This window comes from Phyllobates terribilis, unplaced genomic scaffold (genome assembly GCF_046119375.1).
Source record: "Phyllobates terribilis strain yellow unplaced genomic scaffold, ASM4611937v1 Scaffold_2__4_contigs__length_985480577, whole genome shotgun sequence".
In the NCBI taxonomy this organism is placed as follows: domain Eukaryota; kingdom Metazoa; phylum Chordata; class Amphibia; order Anura; family Dendrobatidae; genus Phyllobates; species Phyllobates terribilis.
The window spans coordinates 103,413,722-103,431,376 of record NW_027362762.1 but is presented as its reverse complement, the minus strand read 5'-3'; the positions used below and the strand labels follow the sequence as shown (position 1 = coordinate 103,431,376).

Sequence of the window (17,655 nt, the reverse complement as noted above, 5' to 3'; positions counted from 1 at the left end):
ATTCACCGCTGTGCTCTTCCCAGTGTCAGACCCTTGTGCTGAACTGCCTTTTGCACATCTGCATCCTCATGTGGCTGGAGAGTCTCCACCTGGCTATAGGGAGACGCGGCCAGACTCTGCAGGTATTTAACCCGCTGTGTCCTGCAGAATTTTGCTTCCTTGGCCTATCCCCTGCCAGCAGGGAATATATTAGACAGCTCCTCCTTCCACACCTTGCCTCAACTTAGGTTCCTAGTTTCATTCTGTCTCTAGTAATCTGTCAAGGTGCATGTTTGTTTTTGTCTCTCCTGTTACCGACCCGGCTTGTTCACTCATTTTGTCTGACCTCTGCACTCCTGACCCCGGCTTTGTATTTTGATTCGGACTGTCTGACCTCATCTCTGTCTTTGCCCTTGACACTTCTTGTTGTGTCTCTGACCCTTTGGTCATCTGCTGCAGGTCGGGGTACTGACCCGGAGTGGTACCTGATGACTACCCAAATGGCCAAAACTACCCTCACCATCAGAGGCTCTAGTGAAGACCAGATAGTCACTTAGTTACGCCTCTCCAGGGTAAGCCCGGCCAGTGGCGCAGTGGTTCCATACCCACTGTCACACACCGCCTCCACCGCTGCAGCTCCAAACCTCCACGCCAGTCTTCGGTTCTTCCAGCGCTCGTTTCTGGCTCTGATGGCAAGGATTGGCTTCACGGGGTCATGTGAGAGGCGATGCGTGTCATTGATTTCAGTTACCTACGTTGCCCTCCCCCACACACATGACTGCAGTATGGGGGGTCTAGGATAGGCGAGTATAATGTATTTTATTACTTTTTTAACCCCTTTTCGCCTCTCAGTTTTTTATGCTTTGAGGTCTGGAATTAAACACCTTTTCATCGCAAACGAAGCACTTTTGATTTTGATTGGTCTGAATTGTTGATTGAATCAAGAGGATCTGCCGGAAGCTAATTTCGGGAGATTTGCTCACCTCTACTTTTGAAGTGATTCTCCATCACTGAAAACAAATCTAAAATGCTTTGTGGAATAATTTCTAAATATAGGTTTGTTAAGATTGGCACTCCATTTTCTGATAAAGATTTCAACATTTTGTACAGACGTAGAGGGGAATTTATCAAGGCTTTTGCACAATTGTGATAGCATTATAAAGTCATGAGTTCTGTGCACATGGTTAGCTATGTACGTAGGTCTGAGTCAAAAATCTTTTATGATTTGAGTTGAGTAAAAAGATTTCCACGACCCTAGTCCAGTAGGCAGATTAGTAGTCTGTGGACATCAGAGCAGAGCCTTACAAACGTCCTCCTACCTGCCGGCATCCATGGTGACTATTCGGTTCCGTTCGTAGGGCTCGGGTTCAACTGTCATGGACTACTGACGTGGCCGCTGGATCAGGGTTCTGCATATCTTTTTGCTCATCTCTATTCATGATGATTAACTTCATAGAGTTTAATAATAGACAGAATTTCATCTTCATCAACCACTAGGAGGCGCTTATGAGCTTACTATATACTGTTTTTTTATTAAAGGGGTTGTCCGGTCCAAATCAATAAGTCTGCAGTCACTCTGTGTGACTGCAGACTTATGAATTCCCCCAGCGCATGCTCTATGCTCTGCGAGGATTCGGCGTTTTCAGTCCCGTGACCGGCGAGTATGTATACGTTATACATACTCCCGGCTAATGGGTGTGTCCTTCCTCCATGCACTTGTATGGAGCGAGGCTGCGCCCAGTCTAGTGGGCGTGGCTGACCAGAGGGCGCGGCCTCACTCCATACAAGTGTATGGAAGCAAGGCCACACCCACTGGCCAGGAGCCGGGAGTCACACAGAATGACTGCAGACTTATCGATTTGGACCGGACAACCACTTTAAGTTCACTGTAAGTCTGTAAGCTCCCTTTAGTGGTGGCTGAAGACACAGATAAAAATAAAAGCAGAGTTTCTACTGCAATACAAATTTATTAAAATGGTTTCCTGTCATTTTTCAAAACTTGTCCAAGAGCAGAGAATTATATAAAATAAATACATAAGCATTATTTAAAGGGGTTGGCCACTACTTTGTAAGTCCATTTCATGTGAACTAACTGGTGGATAATCCCCTGACTTAATGTGCTGTCACGTCAAATTCTCCCATACTTCCTTGCTCTGGAATCTGACATGACATTACAGTCTGTGTGGGTGAGTGGTGCTCTATTCAGCAGAGCTCACTCACTGCTCCTGTGCATATGGCTGTAGACAAAGCTCTCCAATCACCCTGCACATTTCTCCCTCACTATGTATACAGAAGAGTTTATATAAATGTATACACCCTGTGCTACTGTGTAAACTATATGTAATGCTGTATACCCCCTATAATGTATATATTTATAAATATCCCTCTCCCCATCCATCCTATTACAGTAGAGCCAGTGAAGGGGCTTTTGGTTCTTTGTGTACTTTTATGCTTTGTATCATTGACTTATCTACCGCAGTGTCCTGTACAGGAGATCCCACTGACTCTGGGGAAGGAGTGGGATGGGTTTAAACTGAGATACAGCGTGTTTGTTCACTGCTCGGTTGTATCCCAGTGCAAGGGCTGATGGGTAATATATAAACCTATTAAAAGAACTGACAACCAGAAATATATATATCCAATGAAAGGAAAAAGGAGTGGAGAAGTAAAGCCAATATCCACAGGATGTTATGTGGAAGGCACGGCTCACACTAATAAAGAACAGGAATACCACTTAAAGTGCAAAATAGTGTTAATTTTTATTGTACACAATATTCCAGCAATTTAAAATAGGTGCAAACATCAAGAAGTATGATAAAGGATGGCTAAGATGAGATGAACAGTGAGGGGTAAGATGGAAAAAGAGCCCCACCAAAAAGTAAAAGAAGGCTCATACCCTGCTACAGAAAGCACTCCATAAAAAATGCCTATGGATAAATCCCAGAGCCCCAGCCTGTATCCAAAGAGTGTAGGAGGCAATGGGGGTCTGAGAAGGTAAATATGGAGGGTAGGTGGGCTAGCTGACAAGTACAACAATATATAAAAGGAAGTAACATATACGTGGATATTCAGCATAGCCACACATTACCTTGAGACATGGCAGATGAAGGAGATGCAAGTCTGTGGCACGGGTCAAGAGACTTGCATCTCCTTCATCTGCCATGTCTCAAGGTAATGTGTGGCTATGCTGAATATCCACGTATATGTTACTTCCTTTTATATATTGTTGTACTTGTCAGCTAGCCCACCTACCCTCCATATTTACCTTCTCAGACCCCCATTGCCTCCTACACTCTTTGGATACAGGCTGGGGCTCTGGGATTTATCCATAGGCATTTTTTATGGAGTGCTTTCTGTAGCAGGGTATGAGCCTTCTTTTACTTTTTGGTGGGGCTCTTTTTCCATCTTACCCCTCACTGTTCATCTCATCTTAGCCATCCTTTATCATACTTCTTGATGTTTGCACCTATTTTAAATTGCTGGAATATTGTGTACAATAAAAATTAACACTATTTTGCACTTTAAGTGGTATTCCTGTTCTTTATTAGTGTGAGCCGTGCCTTCCACATAACATCCTGTGGATATTGGCTTTACTTCTCCACTCCTTTTTCCTTTCATTGGATATATATATTTCTGATGGGTAATATAGTTAGGAGGAAGCAGATGATCCTGAAGAGTAAGTGATGTCTGTAACACCAGAGCTGGTGCCAGGACACAGGAATAAAGCAGAAAGGTATAAAGCAACATGAAAATTGGCAGAAAATGTATGTGGGGTTCATTAGGGGCATTATCCTTATGCAGTTATGGCAAAAACATTAACTGAGTCGGGGTAGTGGACAACCCCTTTAACTGCTGAATTCTTTGTCCCTGCTTTTCCTGCAGTGATGACATTCTATGTTCACTAGCCTGCTTTAGCCGATCACTGGCCTCAGTGATGGCATTTACATGTCACTGGCCTCATTGATTGGCTGAAGCAGTCACATGAAAGATATACTAGATGTCATCCCTGCATTACTGTTGTGACCACCGCAGCAATAGCACTGGAGCAACAGCGGATTCAAGGGGAACCTAATGTTTATTACTTTCCCAACTCATTGTCAAACTTTAATTTATTCATGATTTTTCAATGCGTACAGAATATTGGACTTTTAACGATTGTTATTGGTTACTGCTCATTGTACATGCCACCTATGCTATTAATTAACCATCCATGTTTTGTCTTGTGTCCTCCTGGACTTGTAAGCCAGTATTTTATTATACTTTGCTTTTGCTCCTTGGAAGAACTAATGGTGTGAGTGATGATTAAGGACACACAACGTCTACTTTCTTTCTCTCCTATCTTCTGCTTGGCTGCCCCTGGACTGACAGGTGGCAGTGGGAGACATTGTGAAGGTGACCAATGGGCAGCATCTTCCAGCCGATATGATCATTTTATCTTCAAGGTCAGATGTTATATGGTTGGGTGTCTCTTTTCTCATCTCCACTGAGTTGAAGTGATGTATTCTTGCATTATCTATATATTGCTTTTAAAATTTAATTTCTATATTAGAATTATAGAATCATAGAATGTTAAAGAGTTAGAAGGGACCTCCAGGGTCATCGTGTCCAACCCCCTGCTCAATGCAGGATTCACTAAACCATCTCAGACAGATGTCTGTCCAGCCTCTGTTTGAAGACGTCCATTGAAGGAGAACTCACCACCTCTTGTGGCCGCCTGTTCCACTCATTGATCACCCTAACTGTCAAAAAGTTTTTTCTAATATCTAATCTAAATCAACTTGCAACTTAGATCTAATCAACTTGCAAGGGTTGTGCAGAAGAAAAAAATATGTTTAGATAAGATCCTAATAAAAAATATAGAATGTATTAATTTACTTGAACAAAGATGCTTGATCTAGGATAATAGCATGGTTCCCGACTCCTGCAGCTCTACAGAAGACTGTCTCCTATGTCAACATGTCATCATGACTGTATTTGAAGGGAGCATCCAATAGCTAAGCCAGCCCCCTTGTCCGTAACACCCAATCCATAGATAAAGAAGAGGGTCAGGATAAGCTAATTAAACAAGCCAGCCAGTCAGCCCCCATCATACATAACATCGATTACATGCCAAGTTAGGAAAAGTTGTTGATTGGGTTCTGATGAATGGAAACCACCTACAATCCCATGATCAGGGCTCTGGATAATGTGGTATCTGCAGCCCTGTCCTGAATGAAGGTGCACATTCTTATGCTTCATTCATTATTTATGGGACTTCTGAGAACAATGCTTGGCTATTTCTAACAGTCCCTTATACAATGAATGGAGCAGATGCACCTTTGCTCCACTAATGAAGCGGCTGCAGAGCGACGTTCTATGGGGTCCAGAGCCCTGATTTTGGGTTTGATGGTGGTTCCATAAGTTAAAACTCAAGCAATCAGCAAGTTATCCCTTATGCTATGGGGGGATAACTTTTTTTGGGGGGGGTAGGGGATATAACCACTAAATATTTTTCAACTAAACAGCCATTTTAGATTAAGTTCCCACAATGAGTTTTTGGTTGGAATGAAACTTCTAGAAATCTTGACAAACAAGGAAAGGGAGAAGGGGAGAAAAAAATCAGCTCACCCGATCGTTAACAGCTGGAGGCTCTGTGTGAGTTGATCCGACAGCGGAATAGCCCTGGTTCCAGGCACTCTTTTAGAACAGGAAAAAGAAATGTGGTCTTCCAGCGGATCTTCGATAAAATTAAGCTTTTATTAGGAACATATAAAAGCAGCCATGTCACAAGGACAATACACGGGATACAAGGACACAAGACATGATAGTCCCACATTTCTTTTTCCTGTTCTAGAAATCTCATCCACATTTCTGGAATGGTTTTAACAGACCAGTGATGCGTGTTTGAAATCCGAAACTCATCCCTGGTAGCTTTAAAAGTGAGTTTTTCTCTGAAAACAGTATTCCAGAGTCAAACCTACATGGTTGAGATAATACAGCCGGCGTCTGATACATGCTGCACGATCCACTGGCAGCATGTATCAGCTATCAGGTTACCTTGAAACACGACAAACCAAAAAAAAGGAAAAAAACGCAGCGTCAAAAGCACGATAAAAAAAGGAAGGTTACATAATTTAGCTAATTGGTTCAGAAACATCAAAACATCAAAAACAAAAATTCTCCTCGTGGGAACTTAGTCTCAAAGTGTAAATCTAATTTATGACATTCTCATACTCTAAGATGTCAACCATCATCTCGTGGGTGTCTTGTCCAACCCAAAGCAATGGTTTCAAAGTGCACCCTCCTAAGATTTATGTGTTGAATGGACATTCATTTAGCCCATCATTCCTCATTCACCCAGCTATTCTAACATTCTGCACAATTGGCTGTAGAGAGAAACATAAAAGCAATTGCCACCTTCCCCAAGGCTCCGTAAACGACCATCTACTCTTCTTGCTTCTTGACTTCAACTTGCATAGCTAAAGGCATCACTCAACGTCCTCATGGTTAGGCAAGGACTTGCATCCCAGCTCTCTAATGGTCTTCAAGTTGCAACACATATGCAGGGCATGAAATGGCTACCAATGTTAGCTCTCCATCTCCATCTGCGAACATTATCTCTAAATTATGAAGACCCCTAAGCTGACATGTTTTGGACTCCCTGCAGTAGGTGGTCATTTCATTGTGGAGGAGACACCATTTCACATTTTGCTATTGAGATTTAAAATTACTGGTAAAACAATATTATCATGACCATTCAGAACTCCTACATTATTAGTGAAAAACTGTGGCCCCAATTCATCATTTGCTGGGTTTTTTAAGCCATTTTTTGTCTTCTCTTTTTGTGCTCATGAATTTTGCACCAACTTCTTGAAAACAGACACACGATGTTTGATGAATTGAACCAAATTTTAATTTCATTTTTTGCACCTTTTTAGAGTAAAAACCCATAGAAACTTCTGCCCTTTTTTACCTTTAGCCCCCCCTAAAAAAATGGGTTTCGGAGTACAAAAGCATTAAAAAATAGCAGCATTTTGAAAATTTGTAAACGATTAATTAAATTCAAACATCTGGATAAACAAAACAATGTCAGTAATGCTCAAAAAAAAAGAAAAAGAAGCTGAGTAAAATTAACAGAAAAAAAGCACAAATTAAATAATTAAGGCACAAATTAACAAGTCAGTAATAGAACAATTTTTATTCCCGAAAGAAAGGTGTAAAAGCAATTATGGATCGGTCCAGCTATTTCTTCCAAATCAGACTATTTAGTGCAGGGACCATACAAAAAGCAGTTTGAATCTTCATTTCTTGGGTATTATTTTCTACCTTTTAATTTTTAATGAATTAATATTAATAATGCAAATAAGTGCAAAACACTCTTCATTTCAGTGGAGACATCCTGCATGTTTTTGGAGTAATGTGGTGCATTCGCTATTGCTGATTTTGTGAATTTTCATTTGTTATAATGTGTCTGGTGTATTTCTGACTGCCTTTCCTTCAGTTATATCTACTGTATTATACACAAATAATGTTTGTTTATAAGCAACAATGACCCATTTGAATGAAATGTATAATCAGAAAATAGATTATTGTTTAAATTGGGATTTTTAGATTAAATTTATTTTGTTTAATTTGATGGGTTGTTTTTTTTTTACATTTCATGATCTATATAAAAAAAATTCTTGAAATGTTCAAATTTGCCCACTTCCTGTTTGGCACATAAACATTAGCAGCAACAGACCCTATATTTTATAGAAAAACCTTCTTAGCTTCTGGTGTAAGCATGGGAAAAAGTCATTGTGAAGGGAAAGGGAGGAGGTGTGCTGTGATAACATCTATTTTGAAAGGTGGATCCTGTGTAATCTACCTTATGTTGAGGTGCTATCTGTCATTGTAATTTTGTCTGTGATAAGGAGTAGGAAGTGTAAGGTTAGAATAAGACCTAGATGTCAATGTACAAATTACAAGATTTGGAAAATGTTAAAGAAATTTACATGAAAACCTGATTTAAACAATCGATCAATTAGTGCTAAATTGTGTAAAATGATCATGGAATGCAGTTCTAAAATATTACTATTAGTACAACCATAAAGCTTAAACTATAGCACTTTAAAATGCTGAAAAGCACTTTATAGTTCCTGTGTAATCCCACTATATTGTGCTCAACGCTGTGTAAACTTTATGGCAAAATAACAGCACTTTATAATAGCAAATGAATACGATGCCTTAATATTAGTGCTAAACAATAGTGCAATACAAAGCACCAAAACAGTACTTTTTTTGGCGTAAACAGTAACTAAACTTTTTTTTCTTCATAATTTTGACCAGCATGGAAAGTTATGAAACTTTTCAAATCATTTTATTAGGGAATTTGTCTTCATTACTGTAAAAAAAATAAATGCAAGTGGCTTCAAAATCCCGGCTTCTCCCGAATCGACAGGGTGGGCCATTTATATGGATACACCTAAATTAAATGGGAATGGTTGGTGATATCAACTTCCTGTTTGTGGCACATTAGTATATGGGAGGGGGAAAACTTTTCCAGATGGGTGGTGACCATGGCGGCCATTTTTAAGTCAGCCATTTTGGATCCAACTTTATTTTTTCCAATGGGAAGAGGGTCATGTGACACATCAAACTTATTGAGAATTTCATAAGAAAAACAATGGTGTGCTTGGTTTTAACGTAACTTTATTCTTTCATGAGTTTTTTACAAGTTTATGACCACTTATAAAATATGTTCAAAGTGCTGCCCATTGTGTTGGATTGTCAATGCAACCCTCTTCTCCCACTCTTGACACAGTGATAGCAACACCGCAGAAGAAATGCTGGCACAGGCTTCCAGTATCCGTTGTTTCAGAAATGGCAGTCATGGTCACCACCCATCTGGAAAAGTTTTCCCCCTCCCATATACTAATGTGCCACAAACAGGAAGTTGATATCACCAACCATTCCCATTTAATTTAGGTGTATCCATATAAATGGCCCTCCCTATATTTGCCTGCCTTTAGCTGCACTGATGTCAGAGTGTACTGATTTGGAGTACAGATGATGGCAGTGATGGGATCAGCTCAGCACCTGTGTCTCTAATTCTGGGATAAGCTGCTGCAGGAGATTATCCTGATAAATTCAACACTGAGGAGGAGACAGGGGCTAACCCATCACTGCCATCATCTGTACTCCAAATAAGTACGTTCTGATTTCAATGCAGTTAAAGACAGGTAAAAAAAAGTAAGGATTTGAAAGCAACTTACATGCATTTTTTTTTACAGTGTATTGCAAAGTTTCAGAACTTGTAAAAGTTTTTAGCTAAACTTTAACTATTACCATCACATAGTGCCCAAAGAATAAAACAACATTGCCAAAATTATATCACCATTAAATAATCAAATAACAGTGCTATGGAATACCTCTACACCATGTCTGATTATCATACTCAAGTAATAGTATACTCTGCTGAAATAATAACATGCACTATCCAGCACTGCAAGCTTTCAGTTCTTCCCTTTTTATGAGAAAATGTAAATAGCATTCAAGATATTAGAATATCATAATTATACACACATACTGACACCTGTGTCTCCAGCTTATCTGGACTCTGCCAGCACAGAGTGACTGTTCAAGCCAAGTACAGGTCCTCGGTGCACCCTTGGTGTAACCAAACATCTAAGTGCTCCTCCCCACCTACTTGTTTTTCCTCTATTTCCACCCCTTTTCTATTCTGATTGACAGCTGTGGCTTTATAGAGCCAGAGAAGAGCGAAGACTGAAGGAAAACAAGTAGGTGGGAAGGTTCACTGAACTTTAAAGAGCTTGTACAGTGTCACAAAAATATCTTCTTTCTTTACAAAATAACATTACACCTGACCATGGTATACGACCTATCCTTCGAGTGAGTTTTCAATATCAAATGGGTGGGGTCAGACATCTGGCACCCTCACCAATCCGCTTTTTTTTTTTTTAGTTTCAAATGGATTCGGCAGTTCTACTCCTATTCAATTTAATAGTAGTCATACCCCCAACATTCTGATGATAATGAGGTATCCTAAGGTCATCAATTGATAAAGAGTGGAAAACCCCTTAAAGGGAATCTGTCAGCAGGATTTCACCCCCCAAACTATTTATAAGCACATGTAGCTCTTGTAGAGACCAGTCCATACATATACATTTAGCTAGCAGTCCGTTCCTCGGTTGTTTAGAAATCATAGTAACATAGTTTTTAAGGTTGAAGGAAGACTAAGTCCATCTAGTTCAACCCATAGCCTAACATGTTGATCCAGAGGAAGGCAAAAAAAAACATGTGGCAAACACTAAGCTCCACATTGGGGAAAAAAATTCCTTCCCGACTCCATACGACAATCAGACTAGTTCCCTGGATCAACGCCCTATCAAGGAATCTAGTATATATAACCTGTAATATTATACTTTTCAAGAAAGGCATCCATGCCCTTCTTACATTTTAGTAGTGAATCACTCATTACAGCATCATGCGGCAGAGAGTTCCATAGTCTCACTGCTCTTACAGTAAAGAATCCCCGTCTGTGATTATGATTAAACCTTCTTTCCTCCAGACGTAGAAGATGCCCCCTTGTCCCCGTCTCTGACCTCAGAGTAAAAAGATCAGTAGACAGGTCTTTGTACTGTCCCCTCATATACTTGTACATAGTAATAAGATCACCCCTAAGCCTTCGTTTTTTCAAAGTAAATAACCCCAAGTGTAATAACCTGTCTTGGTATTGCAGACCCCCCAGTCCTTTAATAACCTGGGTCGCTCTTCTCTGCACCCGCTCTATTTCAGCTATGTCTTTCTTATACACCGGAGACCAGAACTGTACACAGTATTCTAAGTGTGGTCGCACTAGTGACTTGTATAGAGGTAAAATTATGTTCTCCTCATGAGCATCTATGCCTCTTTTAATGCATCCCATTATTTTATTTGCCTTTGCAGCAGCAGCCTGACACTGGCCACTAAACGTGAGCTTGTCGTCCACCAATACACCAAGGTCTTTTTCAGTAACAGTTTTGCCCAGTGTTTTACAATTAAGCATATAATTATACATTTTATTTCCTCTGCCCAAGTGCATTACCTTACATTTATCCCCATTAAAGCTCATTTGCCATTTATCAGTCCAAGCTTCTAGTTTACATAGATCCTCCTGTAATATAAAATTGTCCTCCTCTGTATTGATTACCCTGCAGAGTTTAGTGTCATCTGCAAATATTGAAATATTACTCTCTATGCCCCCTACAAGGTCATTAATAAATATGTTAAAAAGAAGGGGGCCCAATACTGACCCCTGTGGTTCCCCCCTGTTAACTGTGACCCAGTCTGAGTGTTTTCCATTAATAACCACCCTTTGTTTCCTATCACTGAGCCAATTCTTAACCCACATATATATATTTTCCCCTATCCCCATTGTTCTCATTTTATGTATCAACCTTTTGTGTGGAACCGTATCAAAAGCTTTTGAAAAGTCCATATACACAACATCCACTGCATTTCCTTGGTCCAGTCCAGAACTTACCTCCTCATAAAAACTGATCAGATTAGTCTGACAGGAACTGTCCCTCGTAAAACCATGTTGATATTGGGTCATGAGGTTATTCTTCTTCAGATACTCTATTATAGCATCTCTTAGGAAACCCTCCAGGATTTTACCCACAGTAGAGGTTAAGCTTACCGGCCTATAATTTCCAAGTTCAGTTTTTGTCCCCTTTTTGAATATTGGCACCACATTTGCTATACACCAGTCCTGTGCTACAGACCCTGTTATTATGGAATCTTTAAAGATTAAAAATAATGGTCTATCTATGACATTACTTCATTACTTAATTCCTGCAGTACTCGCGGGTGTATCCCATCCGGGCCCGGGGATTTGTCAACTTTAGTGATTTTTAGACGCCGCCGTACTTCCTGCTGGGTTAAGCAAGTGACATTTACTGGAGAATTTTTGTTATCACTAATCATGTTTTCTGTCATGCGATTTTCTTGTGTAAATACGGTTGAAAAAAAATCATTTAGCATATTGGCTTTTTCCTCATCCTCATCCACCATTTCACCCATACTATTTTTAAGGGGGCCAACACTATCATTTTTTTAGTTTTTTACTATTTATGTAGTTAAAGAATATTTTGGGATTATTTTTACTTTCTCTGGCAATGAGTCTCTGTCTCATTTTGAATGTATACGCAAATGAGGCTTAAGTGCTTTTGGCATGTGAAAGCTCTTCTCAAGACTCTCTCACTCAAGCTCCAGTCGCCTCCTTCAGCTTGAGTGACACCTCTTTTGATTGAAGTTACACAGCTGTCAATCATGCGGGGAATAGAGCTGGAGTGACGGAGGCTTGGGAAGAGGTTCCACACACCAAAGCACTTTGGCATATTGATTCAAACGCAGTTTTCTTAGTAACGAAGGAACGGACGGTCCAACTAAATGTAAGGCTGGATTTGTCTTTACGAGAGCTACATGTGCATATAAATAGTTTAGGCGGTGAAATCTTCATGACAGATCTCCTTTAATTAACGTTGTACACCCTGAGAGTGTTGCATCTCATGACAATAAGATTGGCAAGTGATAGGTAATGCAAATATTATTATCAACACCACAATTAGCAGGGAATTTTCATAGTGAGGAAATGCAGATATATAATCATACTGATCTTTGTGTCTCCGGCTCGAGTGACTTCACGACGTCAATGTAAATGTCTTTCTTGTAACTTGACCTTCTTTCTTGCTTTCCCAGTGAGCCGCAGGCCATGTGCTACATCGAAACATCCAACCTTGATGGTGAAACAAACTTAAAAATACGTCAGGTAGATCCCTATAATTATTTATTGACACCCAGTGTTGGAACTATAGGTTGTAGTTGTAGCAGTTGTTGAGGTTGAGTAAATGTCGATGAAGTAATAAACGTAAAAAGTGCCTGTGAATGTTTTCTTTATTTACAGTGATAGTTAAATGTTTTACGGCTTCTCTCCCTATAAAGCACCAAAATTTTCAACCGTAGTCCGGTGGGCGGTTCTACTCACTGATTGACCGCCTTCCTCGGCAGTCTGTCCACAGAGAAAGCGGTCTGTCTCTCTTACAAGAATTTTACGCCACAAGTGAACAGGAGTTTCAATGACTGAGTTATAGAAGTTAGCAAGAGATTTATCATCCAAAAATAATAGACTTTATCTATTAGCCTATAATGGTATGCTCACATGACATCATTTTCTGACCAATTCCGCCTGGAACCAACCTAAAGAAGCTTACAAAATAATAAATATTTGCACTGCACTGTAAAATCAACTTGCTGTGCACATGTTCTGTCTTTTGCCACTTCTTTTAATCGCTTCCGGCTTCGAAAGCCATGAAACAGCTAAAAGAAGTGACCTGACCATTTTTTAGGTGGTGTCCGCTCGGAAGCTACATCTAGATTATATATGTAATGGTTTTTTTTTTAAAGAAAAATATTGGCGGTTTTGATGCCACAAAATATATCCAGTTGGACGTCCGGAAAGACCACTCCCAGCAGTTTCCTGAAGCGTCTTCTGCTGCAAAAATGATGCCGGTACACCGGTGTCTAATAGACGTCGTGTGCACATACCGAGACCGGTTTCACACTTCTGTCTTTCATGGTCAGGATATGGACGACAACGTCTGGACTGGCCATGGGTCTCCTGACCTGGACTCCACAGCTTAGGACATTATTGAGTTCAGCTCAGGAGATCCTCAGCTTGTTCAGATGTTGCGGTACGTACTTAGACCATGAAAGTTGGATGTATGAAGCTAAAACAAAACTACATTTTTCCGTCTATAATTGTAAGATAAGAGACGAAATCTGAAAATCCCCCAAAAAATTCATTTTGCTTTCATCTAAAACCAGACTGTTTCAACTCTGCAGTCATTAGCAAAAAAAAAAAATCCAGCAAAACAAATTACCTGATGTTGTTTTTCTGGTTCTATAAAGCAGATATACATTTACTGCATGCCTTCTGGGAATATAGAATTTCACAGCCGGTGAGGGAGCTTGTTTTTCTTTGTGATTCAGTGTGGAAAGCTCGTCAGTTTACAAGAAAATTACAATAATATCTCTATATCTCCTGGTAATAACACAATAAATTACCCTCAGTCGGTCTGTCCCGTTTCGCTACTCGGTTAATTTTGTGGGCAGGAGTTACATAAAAATATGCTTTGTGCTCAAATAAACTGATTAGAGTCATAACTAATCCTATAAGAATTATTTAACTGTTCTCTGCGGTGAGAGTGAAATTAATATCAATTACTAGTTATTTATTGCTGGTTGTCGCCGAGCATATAAGACTTATTTGTGATCTGTTTATATACCTTCATGTAAACCAGCCTGGCATCAACAAAACCTAAATGGTACTAGTTAAAGAATTAGCTGCACTTCACGGCACAACGTTCGGTGGCAAGGCGCTTTGATTTCGAAAAGTGGTTTTACCCCAAGTGATCAGACATTGAGGGATAGATTAATATGTCTTCAGCGTTCATACTTAGGACTAAGGGAATATGTGCCATGAGGTCAGAACTGGCAGCAACCAGTGTGGCCCAGCCACACTCAGAGAAGTGGTGTTCATGGAAGAATTGAGGCCCAATATCAAACTTTCAACATAGTAACAAGGCCAAGTGACTCACCTATGCACAAAATCATTGGAAGTGGGTTGCAGAAAAATGGCAGCAGGTCCTCTGGATTGATGAGTCAAAATGTTAAATATTTGGCTGTAACAGAAGGCAGTTATTTTTGCTGAAGGGCTGGAGAGCAGAACAATTCTGAGTGTCTGCAAGCAACAGTAAAACATGGTGGAGGGTCCTTGCAAGTTTGGGGCTGCATTTCAGAAAATGGTGTTGACGATTTAGGCAAGATTAATTGTGTCCTCTATGCTGAGAAGTACAGGCAGATAGTTATCCATCATGCATTACCATCAGGGAGTCGTCTGATTGGCTGTGTATTTGGGGTCGTTGTCCTGCTGCAGAGTACATTTGAAACCAATGTCATTAAGAACTGTCGTCCTTGTAAGGAACAACAAGGAGTCCTGGAAGTGATGATATGGCCACCACAGAGTCCTGATCTCAACATCATCGAGTCTATGTGGGATTACATGAAGATATAGGAGTTGTAAAAGCGACATCCACAGAAGATCTGTGGTCAGTTCTCCAAGATATTTAAAACAATGTCCCTGCTGAGTTCCTTCAAAAACTGTGTGCAAGTGTTGAATTGATGTTTAGAAGAATTGATGCTTTGATGCTATTTTGACGTAAAAGGGTGGTCACACCAAATATTGATTTAATTTAGCTTTCTCTTTTGTTCATTCACTTTGTATTTTGTTAATTGATAAAAAAAAAGATTGACACTTGCCTATAAACTTTTGCATAGTACTATAGCTGACTTATAAATAGCAGCTACTGTGTGTGTCTGCACGTCCTACCTCGATCTAAACATGAGAAGATTCAGCCCAAGTAGCCCACTGACCCTTTCTCAAGGTTCACTTTGAGATCTAATGGCAGTGCACCATTGAGCATCTTTAGCAGTGCCAACCATATTTTTCCACCATAAGTTCTGGACACTGCTCATTAAGTCTAATATACACTCAAATCAACTTCTGCAGTGACTGCCCACAGAGGCCCTGAACGCAGCTAGTGGTGACAGTGTGAAAAAAGCCTAGTTGGGGTATTCATAGAATCCTAAAATATTAGAGTTGGAGGGGACCTCCAGGGTCATCTTGTCCAACCCCCTGCTCAATGCAGGAGTCACTAAACCATCTCAGACAGATGTCTGTCCAGCCTCTGTTCGAAGACTTCCATTGAAGGAGAACTCACCACCTCTTGTGGCCGCCTGTTCCACTCATTGATCACCCTCACTGTCAAAAAGTTTTTTCTAATATCTAATCTGTATCTTCTCCCTTTCAGTTTCATCCCATTGCTTCTTGTGTTTCCATAAGGATGATCCCTCTACACTGTGACATCCCTTCAGATATTTGTAGACAGCTATTAAGTCTCCTCTTAGCCTTATTTTTTGCAAGCTAGACATCCCAAGATCCTTTAACTGTTCCTCATAGGACATGGTTTGCAGCCCGTTCACGATCCTGTTAGCTCTTCTCTGAACTTGCTTCAGTTTTTCGATGTCTTTTTTAAAATGTGGTGCCCAGAACTGGACACAGTATTCCTGATGAGGTCTGAGCAACGAGGAGTAGAGGGGATAATTACTTCATGTGAACTAGACTCTATGCTTCTCTTAATACATCTCAGAATTACAGATTGTACATATTTATAGGTATAATCTGTAATACTGGTAACATCAAGCCGTTAGTGAGTTTCACCTGCTATTACATCAACAGTCTGGAATATACTGTATTTCTTGAAAAAAATATAGAAAACATGTCTGTATCTCTTTATCAAGTATATAGACTTATCAGTGTTAATGGTTATCATAGATATCAACTGTTTTCTTTTCTTTGTACTTTCTCTCCAGGGTTTACCAGCAACGTCAAATCTTCAATCTATTGAGGATTTGGCTAAATTGACTGGAAGAATCGAATGTGAAGGACCTAATCGCCATCTGTATGATTTTACTGGAAACCTACGCATGGACAGCAACAGGTTTGTGTTAGACATTTGTCTTCAATAACATTTTCTCTAGACTTGTCTGAGAAGAGTAGCAAGATTAATATGAGAAGGGTTAAAGGCAAGTAAATGCCCCTTACTCAATAAATCTGAAGGTCTTCAAGGCATAGCTGTCAACAGTTCTGAATTTCCCCTGACATTTTAGATGCAATTTTAGCAGTTTCTGGGCTTTTCCTCACTGGTTATACAAACCTCAACCAAAATAGGCATCCACTGGTAAGTTGAAGTTGTTTCTGGGCTGAAGTGTGAGTGGTAATTAAATGTCCATGCATTACCAACTCTAATACAAGTATGTCATGGTCATCGTTTCGGAACTCCCATGGGAATATGACAACTCCTTCACTCCTGAGAGTGTGCAACGGAGCCACTTTTTAGAGACAGATGTGACGCGCCCCCTGGGCCGTGGGGATACCCGGAACCGGGCCTGTTGCAGATGTTGGGGGGTTGTAGTCACCGTTGTGGCGACCCGGTCCGTGACCCAGGGCGGTCAAACCAAGGGCGTATTGTCTGTATGTAGGTTAATGTCTGACTACGCCACCTGTGGATTGCGGTCAGTGATAACCGCCGCTGCGGAGCAGTCCACTGAAGCTGGTGTTACGTGCAGCGAGGTGATGTGACTCCCCACAGGAAGAGTGTACCTTCAGGGCAGCGGGAAAGGATGATGATGGTTGTAGTGCGAGGTATCAGTAATGACAACACAGAGTCTTTGCAGTGTAGTCCCAGGGTCTTTACTCACAGTTATCTACTTCCAAGTTACAGACGTCCAGGCAACTTCCCACGTCGTGCTGTGCATACTCAGTGAGGGGCTCAGTCCACCCTCAGATAACTCCAGAGCACTTCTCAGGACCCCGTTCAATGTACCTTCCTCTGGCCTCTTCCTGCACCTCACACCCAGCGCCACTTCTATCCGGTACCCTCGGGCCTTAGCGGGCGACGTATGTTCCGTCCCCTGGTCCTATGTGGACACCTTCTTAGGGCCACTGGTGTGGATTATGGTTACAGCACGTTAGACACTGTTATCGCCGGTTCCTAGCTGAGCCTTCAATGTTTCTCCACTAGTTGAGGGATCCGG

The 17,655-nt window shown here is 40.6% G+C and overlaps 1 protein-coding gene across 4 annotated transcripts in view; it reads left to right on the top strand.

The window, feature by feature from the left end:
- The window catches only part of ATP8A2 (ATPase phospholipid transporting 8A2), a 999,149-nt gene that overhangs the window by 227,285 nt on the left and 754,209 nt on the right, over positions 1-17,655 (top strand). For 2 of the 4 annotated variants that reach the window (XM_073662455.1, XM_073662454.1), the window contains 3 exons: positions 4,348-4,421; positions 12,700-12,769; positions 16,432-16,559. In XM_073662455.1, coding sequence (XP_073518556.1) covers positions 4,348-4,421; positions 12,700-12,769; positions 16,432-16,559 — 272 coding nt within the window. The remainder of the gene's footprint in view (positions 1-4,347; positions 4,422-12,699; positions 12,770-16,431; positions 16,560-17,655) is intronic. The other 2 variants (XM_073662457.1, XM_073662456.1) reach the window with 2 other exon arrangements.